Source organism: Ovis canadensis, chromosome 24 (genome assembly GCF_042477335.2).
Source record: "Ovis canadensis isolate MfBH-ARS-UI-01 breed Bighorn chromosome 24, ARS-UI_OviCan_v2, whole genome shotgun sequence".
Classification (NCBI taxonomy): domain Eukaryota; kingdom Metazoa; phylum Chordata; class Mammalia; order Artiodactyla; family Bovidae; genus Ovis; species Ovis canadensis.
The window spans coordinates 56,285,835-56,308,751 of record NC_091268.1 but is presented as its reverse complement, the minus strand read 5'-3'; the positions used below and the strand labels follow the sequence as shown (position 1 = coordinate 56,308,751).

The 22,917-nt window shown below is 58.5% G+C and overlaps 1 protein-coding gene across 9 annotated transcripts in view; it reads right to left on the bottom strand.

Moving 5' to 3' along the window:
* Window positions 1-22,917, bottom strand: part of MAD1L1 (mitotic arrest deficient 1 like 1) — a 238,739-nt gene that overhangs the window by 71,195 nt on the left and 144,627 nt on the right. For all 9 annotated transcript variants that reach the window (XM_069569617.1, XM_069569618.1, XM_069569619.1 and 6 more), the window contains 2 exons: window positions 16,842-16,898; window positions 5,514-5,602 (listed from right to left, as the gene is read on the bottom strand). In XM_069569617.1, the coding sequence (XP_069425718.1) occupies window positions 5,514-5,602; window positions 16,842-16,898 (146 nt within the window). The remainder of the gene's footprint in view (window positions 1-5,513; window positions 5,603-16,841; window positions 16,899-22,917) is intronic.

Sequence of the window (22,917 nt, the reverse complement as noted above, 5' to 3'; positions counted from 1 at the left end):
CATCATTTCTTGTTCTTTCACTTTCTACCTACCCATGTTGTCACGGCTGAAGCGAGCCTTGCAGATGGCATGTAACCAGGTTGTGTGTTTGCATCCAGGTTGTGTGTTTGTAACCGGGTTGTGTGTGTGTATCCGGGTTGTGTGTTTGTAACCGGGTTGTGTGTTTGTAACCGGGTTGTGTGTTTGTATCCGGGTTGTGTGTGTGTAACTGGGTTGTGTGTATATCCGGGTTGTGTGTGTGTATCCGGGTTGTGTGTGTGCATCCGGGTTGTGTGTGTGTATCCGGGTTGTGTGTTTGTAACCGGGTTGTGTGTGTATCCGGGTTGTGTGTTTGTAACCGGGTTGTGTGTTTGTATCCGGGTTGTGTGTTTGTAACCGGGTTGTGTGTGTATCCGGGTTGTGTGTGTGTAACCGGGTTGTGTGTGTGTAACCGGGTTGTGTGTGTATCCGGGTTGTGTGTGTGTATCCGGGTTGTGTGTGTGTATCCGGGTTGTGTGTTTGTAACCGGGTTGTGTGTTTGTATCCGGGTTGTGTGTGTGTATCCGGGTTGTGTGTGTGTATCCGGGTTGTGTGTGTGTAACCGGGTTGTGTGTGTATCCGGGTTGTGTGTGTGTATCCGGGTTGTGTGTTTGTATCCGGGTTGTGTGTTTGTAACCGGGTTGTGTGTGTGTATCCGGGTTGTGTGTGTGTATCCGGGTTGTGTGTGTGTATCCGGGTTGTGTGTGTGTATCCGGGTTGTGTGTGTGTATCCGGGTTGTGTGTTTGTATCCGGGTTGTGTGTTTGTAACCGGGTTGTGTGTTTGTATCCGGGTTGTGTGTTTGTATCCGGGTTGTGTGTGTGTATCCGGGTTGTGTGTAACCGGGTTGTGTGTGTATCCGGGTTGTGTGTGTGTATCCGGGTTGTGTGTGTGTGTCCGGGTTGTGTGTTTGTGTCCGGGTTGTGTGTTTGTATCCGGGTTGTGTGTTTGTAACCGGGTTGTGTGTGTGTATCCGGGTTGTGTGTGTGTATCCGGGTTGTGTGTGTGTATCCGGGTTGTGTGTGTGTATCCGGGTTGTGTGTGTGTATCCGGGTTGTGTGTAACCGGGTTGTGTGTGTATCCGGGTTGTATGCGTGTATCCGGGTTGTGTGTTTGTAACCGGGTTGTATGTTTGTGTCCGGGTTGTGTGTTTGTGTCCGGGTTGTGTGTTTGTATCCGGGTTGTGTGTTTGTATCCGGGTTGTGTGTTTGTAACCGGGTTGTGTGTTTGTGTCCGGGTTGTGTGTGTGTATCCGGGTTGTGTGTGTGTAACCGGGTTGTGTGTGTGTATCCGGGTTGTGTGTGTGTATCCGGGTTGTGTGTGTGTAACCGGGTTGTGTGTGTGTAACCGGGTTGTGTGTGTATCCGGGTTGTGTGTGTGTATCCGGGTTGTGTGTGTGTATCCGGGTTGTGTGTTTGTAACCGGGTTGTGTGTTTGTATCCGGGTTGTGTGTGTGTATCCGGGTTGTGTGTGTGTGTCCGGGTTGTGTGTTTGTAACCGGGTTGTGTGTGTATCCGGGTTGTGTGTGTGTATCCGGGTTGTGTGTGTGTAACCGGGTTGTGTGTGTGTATCCGGGTTGTGTGTGTGTATCCGGGTTGTGTGTGTGTGTCCGGGTTGTGTGTTTGTAACCGGGTTGTGTGTGTATCCGGGTTGTGTGTGTGTATCCGGGTTGTGTGTGTGTAACCGGGTTGTGTGTGTGTATCCGGGTTGTGTGTGTGTATCCGGGTTGTGTGTTTGTAACCGGGTTGTGTGTGTGTATCCGGGTTGTGTGTTTGTATCCGGATTGTGTGTGTGTATCCGGGTTGTGTGTGTGTAACCGGGTTGTGTGTGTATCCGGGTTGTGTGTGTGTATCCGGGTTGTGTGTTTGTATCCGGGTTGTGTGTTTGTAACCGGGTTGTGTGTTTGTATCCGGGTTGTGTGTGTGTATCCGGGTTGTGTGTGTGTAACCGGGTTGTGTGTTTGTATCCGGGTTGTGTGTTTGTAACCGGGTTGTGTGTTTGTAACCGGGTTGTGTGTTTGTATCCGGGTTGTGTGTGTGTATCCGGGTTGTGTGTGTGTATCCGGGTTGTGTGTAACCGGGTTGTGTGTGTATCCGGGTTGTGTGTGTGTATCCGGGTTGTGTGTGTGTGTCCGGGTTGTGTGTTTGTGTCCGGGTTGTGTGTTTGTATCCGGGTTGTGTGTGTGTATCCGGGTTGTGTGTTTGTAACCGGGTTGTGTGTGTGTATCCGGGTTGTGTGTTTGTATCCGGGTTGTGTGTGTATCCGGGTTGTGTGTAACCGGGTTGTGTGTGTATCCGGGTTGTGTGCGTGTATCCGGGTTGTGTGTTTGTAACCGGGTTGTGTGTTTGTGTCCGGGTTGTGTGTTTGTGTCCGGGTTGTGTGTGTGTATCCGGGTTGTGTGTTTGTATCCGGGTTGTGTGTTTGTAACCGGGTTGTGTGTTTGTATCCGGGTTGTGTGTGTGTGTCCGGGTTGTGTGTTTGTAACCGGGTTGTGTGTTTGTATCCGGGTTGTGTGTGTGTATCCGGGTTGTGTGTTTGTAACCGGGTTGTGTGTGTGTATCCACGCTGCCAATCTGCCTCGTAGTTAGTGTGTTCGCATCGTTCACATTAAATGCAACTTGTTTCCCGATCACTACATCTGCGGCTTCACTTACGTTCCCTGTTCGTTCCCTCTGTCTCCCTTCTGCCTTCCTGTGGGTTCCTTGGCCGCTTTCTAGAATCTCATTCTGCAGCGTTTTGGATACACGGCGTTGTGCGCATTTCTTACTGTCTCTGGAAGCATGGAGATGAGCATACGTGATGCGGCTTCCCGGTGCTGAGGCCCCCTGCCTGCTGTCAGATCAGGCGGGCTCGAGGCTGCCACCACGTGTGCCGAGCACCAGCATCATGGGACGCTCCAGGCTTCCACCCTCGGGGACGATCTCACAGAGCCGCGAGGCCAGCCTTTCACCCCGCCGCTTCCCCCCGTTTCCGCCCGTGCCGCCGTCCCTTCCCCGTGGGATTTCCAGGCTTTCCCCTCTCACTGTGTCCTTCCTGCCCGGGAGCTTCCTCTGACGCTCATTAAGGGCAGGTCTGCCGGTGACAGATTCTCTGAGCTTCGCTCCGGCGGAGGGTGTCTTGATTTTTCTCTCACCCCTGAAGAATGCTTCCACTGGCTGACGGTTCTTTTCTCTCAGAAGCTTGAGAAGTGTTGTGCGCCTCCTCTGGTTTCTGCAGTTTCAGATGAAACCTCGCTGCCGCTCTGATCCTCGTCCCCACAGACGATGCTGTTTCTCTGCAGCGCCTTTCAAGACTTTTCCTTTGTGATTAATTTGCAGGAGGTCGATCAGCACATGTCATGGTGCAGGTTTCTTGGGTTTTAGGATGTAAGGGGTCCACTGAGCTTCTTAAACCTGTAGTTTCGTGCCCTTCACCAGATTTGGGAAACGGGCAGTCATCACTTCTCAGGGCGTCTTCTCCGCCTCAGCGCCCTTCTCCCCTCTGGGGCCCCAGCTACTCAAGGCCCCGCCCTGTCTCCCGACCACAGGTCCCCGAGGCTCTGCTCCTGGCTGCGCGCAGTCTGTCTCCCTGCTGCTCTGCTGAGGGGTTTCTACTGGCCTGGCAGTCTACTGTGGGGCGTACCTGGGGAGTTTTGTATTTTGGTTATTGTATTTTTCAGGAGTATAATTTACATTTGATTCTTAAAAAAAAAAAAAAAACCATGATGATGTTTATTTCTTTGTTGAAATGTATCACTTGTTTAAAGAGGATGTGTAACTGTTCATCAGGCAGTTCCCCGCCTGAGCCGCCGTGGCGCCGGTGTCTGTCGATGGTCTTGTCTCATCCCAACTCCAGGTAGGGTGGGTTTTACTGCATCCCGGACACGTCAAGCACCAAGCTGCAGGACCTCACCCCCCGCTGAAGACCAGAGATTTATTTTCTTGAGAGAGAAGAGAGCAGGTCTTGGAGCAGAGGGACACCCATTGGAGGGCCAACCTGCCCCAGCTGGCAGGGCACTGAAGGGCCGTGTCCACAAACGCCAAAGCCTGGTCCTGCCGAGGCTCTGCACCTGGAAGCCGGCAGCTCACCTCCAGACGGGGCTCTTCCCTGAAGACACGAGGGCTCCCCATGAAACGGCCACGGTAGACCTAGCGAAGCCTCCCGCAGAGTCCGTCAGGCCCAGGCAGGCCCGGGGGGGTCGGTGCCCCCTGCTTGTAGGCGGACCACCAGGACTGCCAGGACCGCAGGCGCAGCGTCAGCAGGAGGCCTTCCCCCAAGCCACCACGCTGACGGAGAAAGCAGCATAAAGGGAAGGGGGTCTGGGCTGAAGGAGACTTCAGAAAGCCCCATTATGACATCAAAGAGCTAGCGAACACATTTTACATGACGGATACTCAAAGAACAACAACGCTACAAAAAAAAATATTTCTCAGGAAATTAAGAGTATAACAGCAGAAATAAAGGACGAACGGTCTAACTTGAGAACATTTTATAGAAAGTAAAGCCCAATGATAGAAAATAGCATCAAAAGTGTTTTTATAACAGAAAGCATCCAGAAAGTTCAACATCTAAGCAACAGCTTCAGAAAGAAACAACGGAGAAAACGGAAGAGGGAAAATGACCGATGAGTCACTGAGGGACCTTCCACGAGCTGGAGAGCGAGAGACGCCACGCTGAAAGGCCACCAGAAACTCGGCAGCGTGGCTGTGACGTTTCAGCACCCTGGACAGCAGACGGCCCTCGGTCCTCAGGACAGCAGCGCGGGGCAGGCCAGGACCCCGGGCCCGAGGCTCTGCTCTGGGGGAGGCCACCCCTCCCGCCCGCCGCAGGGTCAGTGCAGGAGTGGTAGCTGCGCACAGCCCTGGCTGGGACGCCCCCTGGTTCTTGCAGCGGGCAGCAGGGGGGCAGCAGGCCTGGGGCCCAAACACAGCTGCAGCAGCTGTGCTCCCGGTGGTGTCTGCAGGCAGGCAGAGGAGGCCTGCTGACTGGCGATGGGCTTCCTCCCAGCAGAGCCGCCCTGGTCGGGAGGGGCGTGGGGCTGCAGAAGCCTCTGTGATCAAACGCAGGGCTCCCACAACAGCTCCCCTCCAGGCCGAGCCCTCAGCCGGGGGCACCAGGGTCCAGGGGCAGCTTCACCCTCGCCGTGGTTCACACACCAGGCCCAGGCCCGTGGGGGCAGGTTCTGCTTCTGCCCGGGTCGTGGGTGGTGGCCGAAGGCCCATGTCCCTCTGCAGCTGTGCCCTCCTCTGAGGCAGGGGAGGCAGGAGACATCTCCTGTCGTCACGCACGCACGCCCACAGGTGAAGCAGAGTCAGGTCCCTGCAGAGAGCGCCATGCGGGGCACCCTGCTGTCTGCCAGGCTCGGGGCAGGAGGAGGCCGCTGAGCAACGGCCAACCCAGTGCGGGGGACGGAGAGGGGAAACTTGTGAAGACAGCATGGGGGGGGGCACAGAGGTGGGGGCACAGGGGGGCCGGGCACGGGGGTGGGGGCACAGGGCAGGGGAGGGCAAGACGCACCTGAGCGAGCTCACCTCCTCCCTGGAGAACAGGAAGCTCTGCTCAGCCGGGCCCGCCTGCGACTTCAGTATCTTCAGCTCCATCTCCAGCTGTGAGGAGACACAGGCGAGAGGTCAGCCTGGACCAGGGGCCCGGGAGACATGGGCAAGACGTCAGCCTGGACTGTGGGCCTGGGAGACACGGGGCGAGAGGTCAGCCTGGACCAGGGGCCCAGAAAACACAGGTGAGAAATCAGCCTGGACCACGGGCCCCAGGAGTCTGGGGGCGCAGCCACTTCCCTGTGGGGGGCAGGTTAGAAGACCCTCCTCTCTGAGCTCCCGTCTGCTGCCAGGCCTCCCGGAAGCACAGCTTCGGTGTTTTACTTCTTGTCTCCACAACAGCCTTGGATGGAGACACAGTCACGTTGAGGGGAAACCTCAGAATCTGGGGAAAGGGGACCCAGCAGCCGGAAAGAACGTATTTCAGCGCGGCAGCGCTCTGATCGGTCCTAATAGTCCTGATCCATTATTTATTTTGGACGTCAGAGTCCTCGACAGGATGTCAAGTCGCACAGACTGTGCGGAAGGCAACGAGGAAGTGAGATGCTGTAACACGTGCTGGGGGTGGGGGTAAGATGAGGCTGCAGAGCAGGGCGGAGACCCAGCCGCGGACCCAAGGGGGACAGGGGCGGGGCGGGGGGCGAGTCGTCCCGAGGGGCGGTGCGGGGCAAGTCGTCCCGTGGGGTGGGGCAGCGCGCTCGGCCAGAGCTGCCCTGGGCTCTGAGGGCTCCAACGGGACAGCAGGCGGAAGGACGCCCCAGGCCAGGTGGCCGGCCACAGGCACAGGAGCGCTGTCCCCACACTGGCCTCCAGCTGTTCCCTAGCCCACCTCCAGGGCCTGCCATCCCGGACCCCAGTGAGCCCGGTCCCCCGCATGCAGGTCACTGTCACCCAGCTTGGCTGTTCCTGGCCGGCACCGGCCATCGGCCTTCTCCCTTCTTGGCCCGCTGCCCCACCCGGGGACTCCTGCTGGTCTGGCTGTCCTGACGCCCAGGGAGGACCTTAACCCTGTTTAGCTCCCCACCGAGCCCCTGAGGGGACATGGGATGCCGGGAAGGCTCCTTGTGGGGTCCATGCCAGCAGCAGGCCCTGGCTGGGAGTGAGGCAGCGTCCCCAACGCGGGGTCTGTGGCCGGGCTGATGCCTGCTGCGCTGCCTCTTGAACCAAGCCCTCCAGGCTAGTCCTCCGAGGGAGGGCCTCCTTGGGTGACCTGACTTGAGGGATTCCTGGGCCCCAGACACCCAGTTGTGTGACGCCCCAATCAGCCATTAGGTCCCTGGAGGAGACCCCGCCCCTAAATGGGCCAGCGGGCCTAGGGGACCTGAGCCTGCCCGCCGGAGTGCAGACCAAGCGCAAGCCCCCTGGGGACCAGCTCCCAGAACAGCCTCGGCGGAACTGAGTTCCACGCAGGCCCACACGCAACTCCTCCGCCTCTCCTGGCACTGGACACCGCCCAGCGCCCGCCACACTAGCTGCAGCCCCTCCAGAGGTGGGAGGTGCCCTCGGTGTGGCCCCTTCGTCAGGGCGATGGCCGGATTCACTAGCCGGCACCAATGACGCCTGCGCCACGTGGCGTCACAGGCAGAGCAGCACCCGGCCGTGTTCAGGGGCAGCGGCATCCACCGTGTCCAGAGGCCCCCCAGACCTCTGCTCAGAAGCTGGAGCCTTGGACAAAGCTCCTCCTGGGAACCAAGCTGTCCATGCGCTGCTGTCCCCGAGTGTCCAGCCCCTCCTCTCTGATGCCATCCGCACCTCCTACCTGGCGGCCAGTGGTGGTCACCCAGGAGCCCCCCCCGTCCCAACGGTGCCCACCTTCACGGTCACGATCAAACAGATCAGCGGACACAAACTTCCCTGGACCTGGAAGGGTCCCCCCTGGGGGAACGTGGGCCCGGCAGTTGGTCTGGGTTGGTCCCTGTTCCATGCAGGCAAGGGCTGATCTGGCAGCAGGGCACAGGGGGGAGGCCCTGCCAGAGGACTGCACGCCTCGTCCTGGAACCCGCTGGCGCTGTGCAGCCTCAGGAATCACACTCAGACGGGGGCAGTGGAGAAGCCTCCCCCCAGCTTTGCCCGGCTCCTCTCCCAGCCTGCAGCCCCCAGGCTTGGCTCACGCATTTACCAGTTACAAGGCTGACGTTCTTCCCTTCTTTAAAACGTATTTGTTGTTTATAGAAACGTTATTCTGCAAGTATTCTAACCTTGTTCTGTACATTAATCTTTTTCACGTAGCACACTTAGAGACATTTCCAGATCCACACACAGAGAGTGCCCAGTTCACCGTCACGGCTCCCGGAACCGCCCCTGACGGCCACCCTCCTGCCAACCAACGTCTGGCCTGCTTCCTGTCCGGCAGCTCAGACACGCAGATCCCCTGGGCATGAGCCGCCCCTGCAGGCTGAGTCCCAGAGCCGCAAGTCTGCCTGCAGTCCCATCTGACGTCGTCACCGGACAACGCGCGGCCGTCAGTCGCTCACAGGCTGCAGTGACCCAAGTGGAGGGGGGCGAGCTCGGGCTGCTCAAGCCAAAGGCCCCGAACCCCCAGTGGCTTTCAGGGATCGCAGTGAGGGCTGTGGGTGTCTGAGCGGCCTGCGGGCATTCTTCTGCTCTGCTGTGAGGCAGTAGCTGGGGGGTATTTTGGGCACCAACACCATCAACCTTCTACATCCAGCTGGCCTTGGGCCCACATGCAGGGAGCCACACCAAGGAAACGCCTTCGAGCTGGCAGGGGTCTCAGTGTCTGCAAGACCCACCAGCACTCGGGCCAGGAAGTCGCCCACTGCCTCGAGGAGGAGCTGAAGGCCCTGCACTCCCTGCTAGAGCTGAACTCGCCACTGTTCCGTCTCGCTTGACTGCTTCCCTCTGTTCCTGCGTTTTCTTGCTTTTCTGATTAAACTTGCTCTTTAGAACTGGGGGACAGCCTGGGAGCTAAAGGTCTTTCATGGATGAGAGGCGGGGACCGGGAAGGCCCCACGGGTCCTGCTGGGCTTCAGGGCGGGGCCCAGCCGTCCTCGTCCTCGCTGTGGTGCAGAAAGGCTCCTCGCCCCCAGGGAGAGGGGCTTCCTGTCTGTAACCGGGTCAGCTTCCGAAGTCCTGTCCCCAAGAATCCTGGGCCCTCTATCTCCTGCCCCGCCCACCCCTTAATTTAAAAAAAGAACCCAAACTGCCTGCTCTCAGGAACCGGGGGCACGTCCCAGGGCGGAGCCGGCTTGTCCGTCAGGACCCGCGGCTCCTGCGTCCACCCGCATCTTACTGCTGCTGGAGTCGGAGGGAAGGTTTTCCTCGTCGTCTGACTTGTCATCTGTAGACACAGGCTCTGTCAAATTCCCGTGGGTTGGCTCTGCCGCCCACCGCCTTGTGGGGTCTCGAGTGGGCTGTGAGGCCTGCTGGCCGACCGGCTCGCCCCGGCCGTGTCCCTGCTCCTTCCCAGTACCGGCCCTGTGTCTCTTCCTGCCCAACAGTGACCACTGCAATCTCCAGAGCACCAGGCTACGGTTCTAATACCAGACACCGCTGACCGCTTTGTGGCTTCGGTGGAACTAATCTAGCATCTTCCTATTTACAGCGAGCGTGTCAGTTTTCGCTTGAAATGAACACATTCGTGCTGAGAAATTACCCGTATGTTATCACGGGATCTTAAGACTGAGTGTTGGACTTCGTCAGGCGGGTTTTTAGCAAATGTGGAGCAGACGTCCTGTGAGCTGACAGCCCAGGATGGGAGCAGCAGCCTATCCTGGAGAAGCCCTGCACACGTCCCCTCCCGACACGTGTGGACGCACGCGGCACAGGCGGGCCCCTGCGGAATTGGCATCCGTAGGACCCGCGCTTCCCTGCCCTGCGCCCGGGCAGCCTGGGCAGTGTGGATGGCACTGGAGCTGCAGCAGGGTTTCCCTGGGGCTCACACTCCGTCTCATGCCTTTCTGTGTCTTCCTGTTTGCTGGCGGGGCCACAGAGGTGGCGGGTTTTCTTTTTTTTACAAGTTGGTAGTAACTGGTCTGTTTGAAATTTCTCTCTTCTGGAGTCAGTATTCATGGGTTATATTTTCGGAGAAAATGATTCATCTCTTTCAGGTTTCCACTTTAAACAGAGTTGTGACATAATCCCTAACTTTTTGCAGGACTCCCGGACCTCGTGACTCTCTCTCCAGGGTTCGCTGTAACGCGTGCGTCCAGCTCTCCTCCTCACCGAAGAGGGGGGGCTCGTATGCAGGGCAGTGCTCACCCCGTGTGTCCAGCTCCAGGGCTGTGTGTGGCTGCACATGGGGAGCCTCGTCCAGGTCAGACCAGAGCCTACGGTGCCAAGGACATGCTCTCCTCACCCGCCCCAGCCCAGTCAGCAAGTCCAAGCTAACTGCTCTTATTTCTTAGTTTGGGTGGTGATGGTTTGTATTAATTTTTTACTAGGATTGTGAATAATTAATATGTTTTACTGATTTGTTTTCAAAGCACAGGCATTTGGATTTGTTATTTCTACCATTTTTCACTTTCTCATTAATTTCTGCTTTGATCTTTACAAATTCTGTCTTCTTTACTAAGGTTAATTCTGTCTTCTTTTTCCAAGTTCTTGGATTGGGTGTTTAATCCACACATATTCACTCCTTCTTGTTCAGTGACATAAATATTTAAACCTGCGGCTTTTCTTCTCAGCGCTGGTCTGGCTGTTTCCCACAGGCTCTGGAGGGAAGACTTCCCATTAAGACTATTTTCTCCATTTTAGACCCAAGAATGAAGACCGACTCTCTTGTTCTATTGGTTTTTTCCTTTCAAGAATTAGGTGCTATTTCTTCTTTTGGTTGTGCTTTTAAATTCAAATTTAATCACAGTGTGATCAGAGGAAAGCTATTTGTCCTAGTTCCATTTGGATTTTTTTAAGTTTTAGAAAGTTTTATTTTTTATTTTTGGCTAGGCCAGGCCTTTTTTGCTGTGTGCGGGCTTCTCATTTGGAGGCTTCTCTCCTCGCGGGGTACGGGCTCCAGGGAGCAAGGGCTCAGCAGCCGCAGCTCCGGGCTGAGCGGCTCCACGGCCTGTGAGATCTCCCCAGACCAGGATGGAACCTGTGTTTCCTGTACCACAAGCTGATTCTCAACCAGGGGACCACCAGGGAAACCCGTGCTACCAGAGGGCGCTGGGTCTCGCAAGCCAGCCTCGCTTCGGGGTCTGGTGAAACGGCCAGGGCCGGACTCACCCTCCCGCTCAGCTCCATCCCTGGGGAAGACCCCGGGGACAGCACCCGTGAAGCCCCCAGGCCGGCTGAGGCGAAGGCCTTTGGGCAGCTCAGGATGCCTGCCGCAGCGGCCCCTCCAGCAAGTGCCGCCTCTTCTGCAGCAGGGTCGGTCAGAGGCGGCTCCAGGGGAGGTGGGAGGTCCCGACAGACGAGGAGCAGCATGCAGCTGACCCGGGGGTGGGGGGCTGAGGCACAGAGCACGGGACCCGGACGCAGGGAACGGGCACGGGGCCCCCAGTCCTGGCCTCAGTCGCTGACAGCAAAGTCTCTGCTGGGGGCGACTCTGAAGCAACAACACACTGCCCCCTTCTGGAAGAGGCACCTGGCGGTCCAGGGAGATCGGGGGAGAACAGGGCCAGGACAGACCTTTCTGGAAGTACCTGGGGAGGGACAGGACCCCAGGAGGCCGAGCTGTCTGGCAGGAACTGCCTGCAACTCCAGCTCCAAGCCGGTCCCTGGAGACCTGCTCCTGCCTCGCCCACGCTCCACCCCGGGACACGGAGCACCAGGTGCTCACAGCCCTGAGCCTCTCCACCTGGCCCGGCGTTGCCCCGAGGTCCAGAACCTGGGGGCAGCCCTGCTCCCCGCACCTCCTCCCACCAGAGCCGGAGAGGGTGCTTCTGTCACAGACTGAGGGCCTGGGTGGGACTGAGCCTCCCCAGGAGCAAACACTGACCAGCGGGCAGCAACGCTCAGGATCCCAGAGAGGTGGGCCCTGAGGCTGGCCCAGCTCACGGCCTGGGAGTGTCCAGGACACGGCACAAGCTGGAGGAGGGGCAGAGACAGGAGCGTGGGGAGGCCGGGAAGCCAGAGCCCACGGGGTGCGTGGGGGGCAGGGAGGAGGGGCTCCTGAGGACCCAGCAAACCGACCAGCCCCCGGGGCCGAGGACCGAACAGGAAGAAGGACGAGAGAGACTAGGCCTGCTCCCTGCAGCCAGGCTGACATCTCTGGGTCTGCGGGTGCTGGACAAGCACCCCGAAGGCATCACCACCCCAGCAGAGCGCTACCCCGCCCTGGACCCATTGGTGACACCCCCCTCCCTCTCCTTGAGGAGACTGGACGCTAACGGTCCTCAAGGCGAGCTCACTAGTATGGCACGACCTTTAGACAGAGCCTGTGAACTTCAGTTTAATTCGAGAGGATGTGCCGCTGGGGCCCAGGGGTGGTACCCAACCCCACAAAGCAACAACCGGCGTGGGGGCGAGGACGTGCCCCCCCTCCCCCAAAAGCAAGTCTAACTACTGCGGCCGCTGGTGAGCACCAGCCTGAGGGGTCACACACGTCTCAGCAAAGGAGCCCGGCCTCTGGCCAGCCCCACAGACAGAGAGCTGCCCCCTGAGGGCCCTCATTGCAGAGGTCCAGGCCACTGCCTTCCCTCCCGAGCTCCACTGGGCAGGGCCCCAGGCCCCCCAGAGACGAGAGGACACTGAGATCAGAGGGGACCCTGGCCGAAGGGCCTGGGGTGCTCAGCCTGGACCCATCGAGCACCCAGGAAGGTCTCAGGTCGGGGGGGTGGAGTGTTGCGTCCTGGGAGGGTCTGGAACAACCCCCTTGTCGATTCTGCCTCAGCCTGGGGGCCACGCCAGGTGCAAAAGGCCACAGGCTGTCAGCAATGGCTCAGCCAGCTGCTGACCTGAGCTGGGACACACCATTGCCTCGGATAAAAAGAAGCCCCGCTGGAGAACGTGTCCAGGCTGCGTTTCACCCTGGAAGGCCATTTCTGGAGCCGGTACGTTTGCTAACAGAGAGACCTCTTACAGCACAGACCCGCAGGGAGCCGCCGCCTCCCGGGGGGACCCATCTGCCAGCTGGAGTCCAGAGGGAGGCCTACCCGAGACCTGGTGAGCGAGCACCAGGCCTCAGCCGGGGCAGAGGACAGGAGGACGGCTAAGAAAGTGCAGAGAAGGAAAGTGGCCCAAGGTCGCACTGTGACTATGGCAGCCACGCAGGCCCCACGAGAGCGGCTCGAGCTTCACTCATGCAGAGATGGGGGGCGCTCCGCCAGGCCCGGCCAGCGGGACCCTGGCCCTCTGCCTGTCGTCACCGCCTGGCTCTCAGAGATGCAGGGACCTCGCAAGGCCACAGGTTCAATCACCGTCTGGCTCGACCTACATGAGCCTAAGCGGCATGGGCCTGCACGCGGGGATTCACGCCTCTGGGCCAGGTTCCTGAGAAAGCAGCGTTTCTTAGCAGGCGCTGAGGCTCAGGGCAGGGGCCCAGGCCTGGGGAGGCCCGCTCCTCATGGTCTCCGTGGTCTCCTCCACCAACGGGCCCTACCGACATGCCCACCTAGGACAGACGTTTTTCAGTCACAGCAGGACAGATCCAGAACGTGAAATGACTCACCACTGGTCAGAACCAGGAGGTGCTTTTAATAATTTACAGAAAGACAGCTGGCTCTGCTGGAGGACTGTGATGAGGCCGGATGTTCGGGTGGGGGGCGCAGGCGGGGGTGCGAGTGGTGAACAATGGCGGTTCACCCCCCTCCCGGTGACTCACTGCCCTGAGCATTGCAATCGACAATGATGCAGTGTCAGCAAGGTCCATGGGGGTGGGCACGGCCCGGCAGGGCTACGAACCCCCTCCCACCACCTGTGTGATCTGTGCTCGAGCCCCAGGACTCAGAGCGAGCACCGCTGGTGCTTCCGAGCAGGGAAAGCCCCGGAGGCCTGCGAGCCCCTGGAACCTGCCTGGCTGCACTGGGCACGGGCAACGGAGGCGGCTGTAAAGCATGATCACTGGACGGCAAAGCCTGGGCGCTCACAGCCTGGACCACTGCGCCCACTTGGAGACAGAGCGGAGGAGGCAGGCGGCAGGAGGCGGAGGGGGTCGCCAGGCCGCCCGGGCGCAGCGCTTCCAGGAGGAGCCCTGGGAGGCGGGCCGCGGACCCGAGCACAGGTGTCCAGCCCAGTCCCCTCCGGCCACAGCCCTCCCAAGCTAAGCAGGGCGAGGCGTGTCAGAGACACAGCTACAGTGGGGGACGCCTTTCCTCGGGATATTAATTGCATTTAAAGAAAGAAACGTGAACGGTACTCACACATACTAACTGGCATGAATTTGCTGATTATTAACAAAAAGTCAAACTGTCTTTGTGCTGTCATCCGCCATTGCCTAAAGATGCTTATTTCTTCTCAAACGTCTCTTCTTGCCTAGTGAGCTGACTTTGGGCCGGAGAACAGCAGGTCAGGGAGCTGGGGCTGGGAGAGCAGGAGCAGGGGTGCAGTCAGGGCCCCTGGACGCAGGCTACTAGCCGCCCAGACCCAGAGGAGCACGCCCTCTCACGGCAGCAACAGACGGGCAGGACCAAGGCCTGCGGCACTGGCGTGGGAGGGCGGGCTGACTGTGGCCTCCCAGCCTCAGCATGCGCTCCGGTCACTGCCCCCGCTCCAGCCTCTTACTCCTCCACCCCTGGGGGGTTTACATCAGACCAGAAAGCCCCCTGTAACCAAACGCAAGCATTTCCTGGGCGATCCACTCCCTGAGGACTGGCCCACGGGCGTCAGGCCCCAGGTTGCCACCCTGCACCAGCCTCGGGGGCTGCAGGGCCCTCTGGACCCAGTCGGGAGCGAGAACAGAGGCTCGCACGCTCCTGCCCTCAGGTCCCTGGGCGCTGCCATTTCTCATTTTCCCTTTAACAAGGAAAGAGAAGGGAGAAGTGAAATAAACACCACAAAATAAGCTAAAGATGGGACAATCAAAGGCAGAGATTAAAAGCCTCTCTGAGGAGACAGCGACAGCCCAGATCCAACAACAAGCCTGAAAGGACCAGCGAGAGGAGCCCGCAGCGCCCCGGGTGTGCACGCGGGGGCCACCAGCACCGCACCTCTGGGCTCAGACAAGAGCCAGGCCGTGCACTCCATGACCTCTGATGGGTCAGCACCGTTGGGACAAGCTGCTTCCTGGAAGCGAAGTGAAGCCGCTCAGTCGTGTCCGACTCTTTGCGACCCCATGGACTGTAGCCTACTGGGCTCCTCTGTCCATGGGATTTTCCAGGCAAGAATACCAGAATAAGTTGCAATTTCCTTCTCCAGGGGAACTTCCTGACCCAGGGATTGAACCCGGGTCTTCACATTGTAGGCAGACGCTTTACCATCTGAGCCACCAGGGAAGCATGCTTCCTGGAGAGCGGTCCCCAGAGGTCCCCCGGGGAGGGCCTGGCACTGAATTTGGGGCACCAGGCCCAGAGGAGGCTCTCCACCGTAGCTGACACCAGACTTGCCCCGGGAGACATGCAATAACACCCCTGCCTGACTGCCCACCCCCAGCAAACTCCAGAGTGACTGGTGTGGAGGAGGGACTTCAAAGCCCCTGGAGGCTTCACACGAGGTGCAGAAACTGCACGAGCTGAGAGGAGGAGGAAGCACACCGCCCTGCAGTCCCCACGAGGCAGGGCCGCTGTCCCAGCGGGCAAGCACAGCAGGCCTGTCCCCCTCCTCCTGAGAGGGCACCCAGCTCGTCCAACAAAGCCCCAGGGCTGGGGAAGGGCAGCTTGGGGCTGGGGAAGGGCGACATGCAGGCTTCCCAGCCTGGCAACGTGAGCATGCAGCCCTCAAGGCTTCATCTCGGTTTCTCAGGGCAACTGTGCCCTGGGGCACTCTCTAGCTCAACCCCAGCAAGGAAGCACTACCTGCCGTCCCCAGGGCCTCGTGGGAGGGGCCATCAGTCTTCAAGGACGCCCCACCGGGGCCCAGCCCCAGAGTCAAGGTCAGTGGGCAAGTACAGGAGGCGGGGAGGCCCCGGGGAGCCCCGCTCCCCGTCACCAGAGCCTACCCTCCCAGCTCCCGGAGGCGACGGTCACGATCGGCGCTTCCATGGGTCCAGACGTGTCATCTGCCTCCTCAGGAAATGCTCCCCCAGGCCCCAGGCCACCCTGTCCTGTCCAATGGCGTCCATCACACACGGGACTGGGCCCTCACTGGGCACAGCCTCTCCACCTCAGGTGGGGCCGACCCCGACCCCCGACAGGCATCTGCGCTGGAGCAGCCAGGCGGGGTCGGCCTTGGGCTCTGCCACTGAGCACCGACGCCCACCCAGAGGGGTAAGCACACAGGGTGCTTCCCGGCCGGGAGTCCGGGTTCCGGACCCCGTGCCCGTTGCATCTCTGACGCCGTGTCATCCTCTGAACCCAGCTCCCTGATCCCGCTTGCCTCCCCACCCTCGACTCCTCGGCGGGGCGACCCCCCCCACACCCCCTGGGCCCCCACGGGTGGAGCCCTCCTGACAGGAAGGGTCAGCAGTGGTGGCGACAGCTGGGGGGCCGCCCGCGGGGCACAAGGCGCGTTCAAGGACGCCTCACCCCCACCTGTGTCTGCCCCCTGGCTGCGCCAACACCGAGACAGGACTCCGACTGCAGACCGAAGCCCCAGAGCCCTCAGGAGCTCCTGGTGCCCCACCCACAGCAGCTCCCGACGCCCCGCCCACAGGAGCCTCCAGGGGCGCCCCGCCCACAGCAGCTCCCAGAGCCCCGCCCACAGCAGCCTCCTGGGGCGCCCCAGCTAGCGGGCGAGCGGCCTTGGGCACGGCAACCGGACAACACATGCCAGTTCCGCCGCAGGGCCTGCCTGTGCCCAGGGGTATCGCCAGACCAGGCGCCAGAGCGGCTCACAGTTCGCACTGGACGAGGACGCTCACGGCCACGCTGTCTCCCGTGGGCGCCGAGGCCCAGCGGGGTCATGTGGCCACGTCTGCATGCGCCCAGGCGAGGGCTCCCGGCCGCGAGGGTGACAGAGCGGACGTGGTCTGACGTCAGAAGTAGGCCCACAGCCGGGGCAGCAGAGAAACAAAGAGGACGCGTGAGGCTGGAGGGCCCGGTGCGCACACGGCGAGGGGCGCCCCGCAGGGTCAGGGTGGGGTCCGTGCTGCTGGGCAGCGTGGCCTCGGGAAAGGGGCACTCTGGACCCCAGCCTGGAGCAGGTGGGGAGTCTGGACTCAACCATGAAGCCCCCCCTCACCACTGGTAGCCGTGTCTCTGATGAAGAAGTCGGTCAAGGGTCCTGCGGCTATGCCTGCAGGGCCCTGGTCTCCCCTTGGCCACAAAGGCCTCCACTGGGCAACAGCATCGAGACTCACCATGTCCGCTCTTTGCTTCTGGCCTCCCAGCTCCTCCAGCGCCTGTGACAGCTGAGCCTTCAAGACAAGACAGAAGGAAGGTCAGTGGGCTTTCTCCTCCCGGGGAGCAAGGGACCACACCTGCTGTCTCTGTGCCCCCGCCACTTTCTGGGGAGCCCCGAAATCCCCATTTGGAAGGAGGGGCAGTGGTAACATAACAGCTTGCCGAGGCCACCCCTGGGCAGCTGCCTGAAGGAGAGGGCATTCAGGGTGGTGCCGGGAGCCAGCGTGAGGAACTCTGCCCATCGCAAAGGTCATGAGGAAGGAGGCTTCGGCATACGCAAAGGTGGGATCGAGCCTCAGGAAACCCCCTGTTCCCGAGCATCTACCCCCAAAACCAGAGTCTGCCTACTTAGGCTCTCCCCCATCACCATTTCTCTCGGAGAAGGAGTTAACTTGCAGCTCCAGTTAATAAAGATTCCTGGGCGTGATGAGAGTGTTTCAACTTACAAACTCCTCTGAAGGTTCTCTAGCCTGCCTGAGCAGGTTCGTCCGGCCACGTGATTGTTTACAGCCTCCCAACCATGAGAGGCACGAGATGCTTTAAAACTTTCTAAATATAGACTCTTTTGAGAAGTTACAAAATTATTAGTATAGTATTAGTGGGTTGATTAGAAATTATATTGGTGAAGGGTTTTTCATTTGTTGAGCCCATATTTGCTGCGAAATCTCCATATTCCCTACCCTTATAATGAATATAACTAGCATATAGGAGAAATAAGTATTAACCTTTAAGATCAATCATATTAAACCTTAGGCTAATGAAATTCCTTTCTTGACTGTAACCCACTATACCCTCACCCTATAGGAATGCAACTTTATTTGGAGGGTGGTGCTTGGTTTAAGAAAAAAAATCACCCCTGGAAAAAATAAGTTTTCTGGTTGACTGACCGTTATCAGAAAGGGCCATAAAATGTCAGCAGGCCTCATGGCCAGAAGATGTTGTAAAACCCATAAGACCTTTGTATACATTTATATGAAGCACCTGATTTTGACAAGGGTCAGGTCTGCTGACCCCGCATGACTCTGTATTCATCCCTATGTGTAACAAAAAGTATATAAGCAAACCCGAAAATAAAGAAATGGGATCAGTTTCTGGAAAGACTGATTCCCCCATGTCGTTCTTTCTTTGCCCTTCTGGCTGAATTCCCATCTGGAGTGTGGGCACTCACCAAGCCTGCTGATTTTGCCTGGGCTTCTAAGATCGGACCGGGGAGGCCTCAATGCTTCCTCTCCTTCAGGAGAACGGAAAGACGCCCGTGGCCTACGTAGGTGGTGATTGGTATTCCATGTAAACCAAGTTATTCAGCCTCTTTTTCTCCACTACACTATTCCTTTCTAATCTCTCTTTATATCTGTAATTAAATAAGTTTTTTCCTAGGACGCCGATTCCGTCTCCCCTTCGAATTACCCTGGATCCACCGGGGCTGGACCCGGGCAGGGTGGAGGTTCAGTGCCCGGGTAAGAGGCCAGGGGACCGGCCATGCCCAAGGAGGCAGACCCCGACCAGCACAGCATTCGCCAAGGCAACAGGAAGGGGGTGGGGGCGGGGCACAGCGTGGGGCTGGCAGGGGCCCCTCCATCTTTCTGGGGGCCTGGAGAGCCAGGCAACGGGGGGCCCTGGGGGCTCTGCCTGGGGACGCTTATCGAGCTGACAGTGCCGACGTGCGATCCGTGTGTGTGCGTGCGTCACACTTCAGTGAGAAAGTAGCTTTAAAATACACAGGCACCAGCACTCTGGAGGACAAACTGGGCAGAAAGGGAGGCGGTTCTGCTACCACAAGCAGAGGATTCTAGGCAGGACGTGCGCCGTCGCTGCAGGCGATCAGAACGTCACGGGCCCCGGGGAGGGCCAAGTGGACGCACAGCACGGCGTCCGCCAGTGCCGGAGCCCCTGAGTGCCCCAGGCCCTTGGCTGGAGGAGGGAAGGCCTCTGACAAAGCCTGGCAGGACAGAGGCTGGATGCAGGCTGGGCAGGGGGTAGGTGGCGGCGGGGAAGCCCCTCACCAGCACTGGTTGCAGCCCTTCCTCAGAGCAGCCCAGGGGCCGGGGAGACGTCAGGATAGCCTCCAGCAGAGCCAAGGAGGCAGGACCAGGCCGCTCTGGCCCCTGGGCTCCGGGAAGGCTACTGGGGTGGGGGCAGAATGAAGCCACAGGCGCCAGGTTGACCCTCCCTCCTCAGCAAAACCCCACAAACATCAGTTTCCTGGCAGGCCCCCCAGAACTCGGGTCTGAGGGATGGAAACGTAGGAGATGGGCCCCCACCACACCGGCTCCTGTCCTCACATGCCCTTGGCCTGGGCAGGGCCTTGGGGACTGGATGCGCAGGAGGGGACACTGTGCAGAGGCTGCTGCGGGGAGGGGCAAGGCCACAAGACCCCCATCTCGGCCACTCGGGAGACCCGGGGGTGCAGGACGAGGGTGGCCGCAGGCCACACGCAGCTTCAACGCCCGGGCCTGGACATGGGCACAGAGGCCGGAGGAGCCCTCACTGTCCTGGCCGGCTCCTCGCCTGGGGCAGCAAGGCACTGGTGGTCGCCTAGCTGGCGCGCTCTGCAACCGGGGGGACGCCGAGGCGGTGCTGACGGGGGGAACCCTACAGGGTGAGCCTTACACGGGGGCACAGCGCGGTGACATGGGAAGAAAGCAGGCCGCATGGAGACTCCATCCGGGGACTCCACGGCACCTCATGTGGCCCAGACCAGGGCGCTTCCTGAAAGGCACAGCCGCCCTGAGTCCTCGGGGGACACCCTCCCTCTGGCTGCGCTGTGTGGAGCGGAGCTGATGGGGGAGGTGTGTGGACAGAGGAGACGGCCAGCTCAGGGGCCGTCACCCGGAGGCGTCCGGTGACAGCAGAGCCGTCAGGCCTGCACACCGCCTACCACAGGGGAGGGCTGCACCAGACCACTAGGGGCTGCTTTTATCTCCGAGTGAGAACTGCCCCTGACCCAGCGTGGACGCTGCCCAGTGCAGGCGGACAGGCGACGACCAAGGTCACAGGGACAGGAGGAGCCTGGAGCTTCAGGCCCCTGCCTTCCGGCTCACTGCACACAGAGGATGGTGACAAATCGCAAAGACAGATGCTAGTTGAAGGGCACATCCAGGCAGCACCCCAGACGCACCTTCACCAGGAAGCGAACACGGGGCAGACGGCGCCCCCCGCCCTCGTGGATGCCAGGCTGCAGGCAGGGGTGCGCCGCGCTTCCTGAGGCCGCAGACACGTCAGCCTGTAAGTGGGCGGGCAGCAGCGTGCAGGGCTCGGCCTGGCACCAGGCTCTGCAGGCAGCCGCAGCTCCAGGGCAGCCGCAGGATGGAGCCCTTCACCCCTCGGCAGCCCCGGATGAACCGAATGTCTCCCAGGCCTGGAGCGAGCCGGGCCCCACCATGCACTCAGGACCACCGCGGGCACGTCCATGGTGGGCCTGGCCCCGTTCCGGCTCAGTCCACCCTTGCTGACAGCCGGGGTTCTCACCCTGCAGGCAGTGGGCCTGGGACCACAGCTCCAGCGCCCTGGAACTTGGGCAAGGGCCAGGCTTCAGCCCCCGTCCTCCAGAGCTCTCTCCTCACCAGCCCTCTGTCTCTGAGGCATCACCGCGGGCGGGAGGCCAGACCAGAGACCAACCCCAAGGCTTCTTGACCTGGAGGAGCGACCCGGCGGAGGGTGTCCCGAGGTGAAGGAGCAGCTCAGCCGTTATCCCCTCAGAGAACGTGGGTTCAGACAACCATCCAGGGGCCAGATGGAAAAGGTCAACAAAACCAGGAGCTGTCTTTTTAACAGATAAACAAAACTGACAAACTTCTCGCTGAACTAAGGAAAAAGATAAAAAGCTCAAGTAAATAAAATCAGAGATGAAGGCAGAGACGTGACAAAGGACGCCACAGAAACAGAGAGACCGAAGGGCGGCTGCGGTCAACACCCCACAGCGGAAAGCTGGACAGCGCAGGGACAAACTCCTAGAAACACGATCAGGAAACCTTAAGGAAAAAAAGGTCCTAGCAAACCAGTAACGAGTAACGAGAATTAATGGGAAAAAAAAACCCTTGCTACAAAGAAAGGCCCAGGATTACAGGGCTTCACAGGCGAATTTTACCATTTAAAAAAGTATTAATACCAGTCCTGCTTGAACTCATCCAAAAAATCAAAGAGAAGGGAACACATTCAAATTCATTTCACAAGGCCAGCGTTGCCGATATGAAAGCCAGACAAGGGTGCCGAAAGAAGAGAAACAAAATGAAACAGGCTCTCAGACGAGACGCTACCACGAGAAGCCCACGCGGCAACCGAGGGGAGCCCCCGCCCAGCGCAAGAGGAAGTCCCACACGGCAACGCAGACCCGCAAGCCCGGACCTCCAAGAGCTGTTTCTATACGCCGACAGGGACCCATCTGACAAGGAAACTAAACAGTTCCATTTACAACAGCATCAGTTCAGTTCAGCTCAGTTGGTCAGTCGTGACTAATTCTTTCTGACCCCATGAACCACAGCATGCCAGGCCTCCCTGTCCATCACCAACGCCCAGAGTCCACCCAAACCCATGTCCATCGAGTCCGTGATGCCATCCAGCCATCTCATCCTCTGTCGTCCCCTTCTCCTGCCTCAAATCCCTCCCAGCATCAGGGTCTTTTCCAATGAGTCAACTCTTCGCATGAGGTGGCCAAAGTACTGGAGCTTCAGCTTTAGCATCATTCCTTCCGAAGAAATCCCAGGGCTGTTCTCCTTCAGAATGGACTGGTTGGATCTCCTTGTAGTCCAAGGGACTCTCAAGAGTCTTCTCCAACACCACAGTTCAAACGCATCAATTCTTCGGCGCTCAGCCTTCTTCACAGTCCAACTCTCACATCCATACATGACCACAGGAAAAACCATAGCCTTGACTAGACGGACCGTAGTCGGCAAAAAATGTCTCTGCCTTTCAATATTCTGTCTAGGTTGGTCATAAGTTTCCTTCCAAGGAGTAAAAGTCTTTTAATTTCATGGCTGCAGTCACCATCTGCAGTGATTTTCAAGCAGAGAAAAATAAAGTCTGACACTGTTTCCCCATCTATTTCCCATGAAGTGATGGGACCAGATGCCATGATCTTCGTTTTCTGAATGTTGAGCTTTAAGCCAACATTTTCACACTCCTCTTTCACTTTCATCAAGAGGCTCTTTAGTTTTTCACTTTCTGCCATAAGGGTGGTGTCATCTGCATATCTGAGGTTATTGATATTTCTCCCGGCAATCTTGATTCCAGCTTGTGCTTCTTCCAGTCCAGTATTTCTCATGATGTACTCTGCATATAAGTTAAATAAGCAGGGTGATGATATACAGCCTTGACGTACTCCTTTTCCTATTTGGAACCAGTCTGTTGTTCCATGTCCAGTTCTAACTGTTGCTTCCTGACCTGCATACAGATTTCTCAAGAGGCAGGTCAGGTGGTCTGGTATTCCCACCTCTTTCAGAATTTTCCACAGTTTATTCTGATCCACACAGTCAAAGGCTTTGACATAGTCAATAAAGCAGAAATAGATGTTTTTTTGGAACTCTCTTGCTTTTTCATTGATCCAGCGGATGTTGGCAATTTTATCTCTGGTTCCTCTGCCTTTTCTAAAACCAACTTAAACAGCTGGACGTTCATGGTTCACATATTGCTGAAGCCTGGCTTGGAGAATTTTGAGCGTTACTTTACTAGCGTGTGAGATGAGTGCAATTGTGCGGTAGTTTGAACATTCGTTGGCATTGCCTTTCTTTGGAAATGGAATGAAAACTGACCTTTTCCAGTCTTGTGGCCACTGCTGAGTTTTCCAAATTAGCTGGCATATTGAGTGCAGCACTTTCACAGCATCCTCTTCCAGGATTTGAAATAGCTCCACTGGAATTCCATCACTTCCACTAGCTTTGTTCGTAGTGATGCTTTCTAAGGCCCACTTGACTTCATATTCCAGGATGTCTGGCTCTAGGTCAGTGATCACACCATCGTGATTATCCGGGTCGTGAAGATCTTTTTTGTACAGTTCTTCTGTGTATTCTTGCCACCTCTTCTTAATATCTTCTGCTT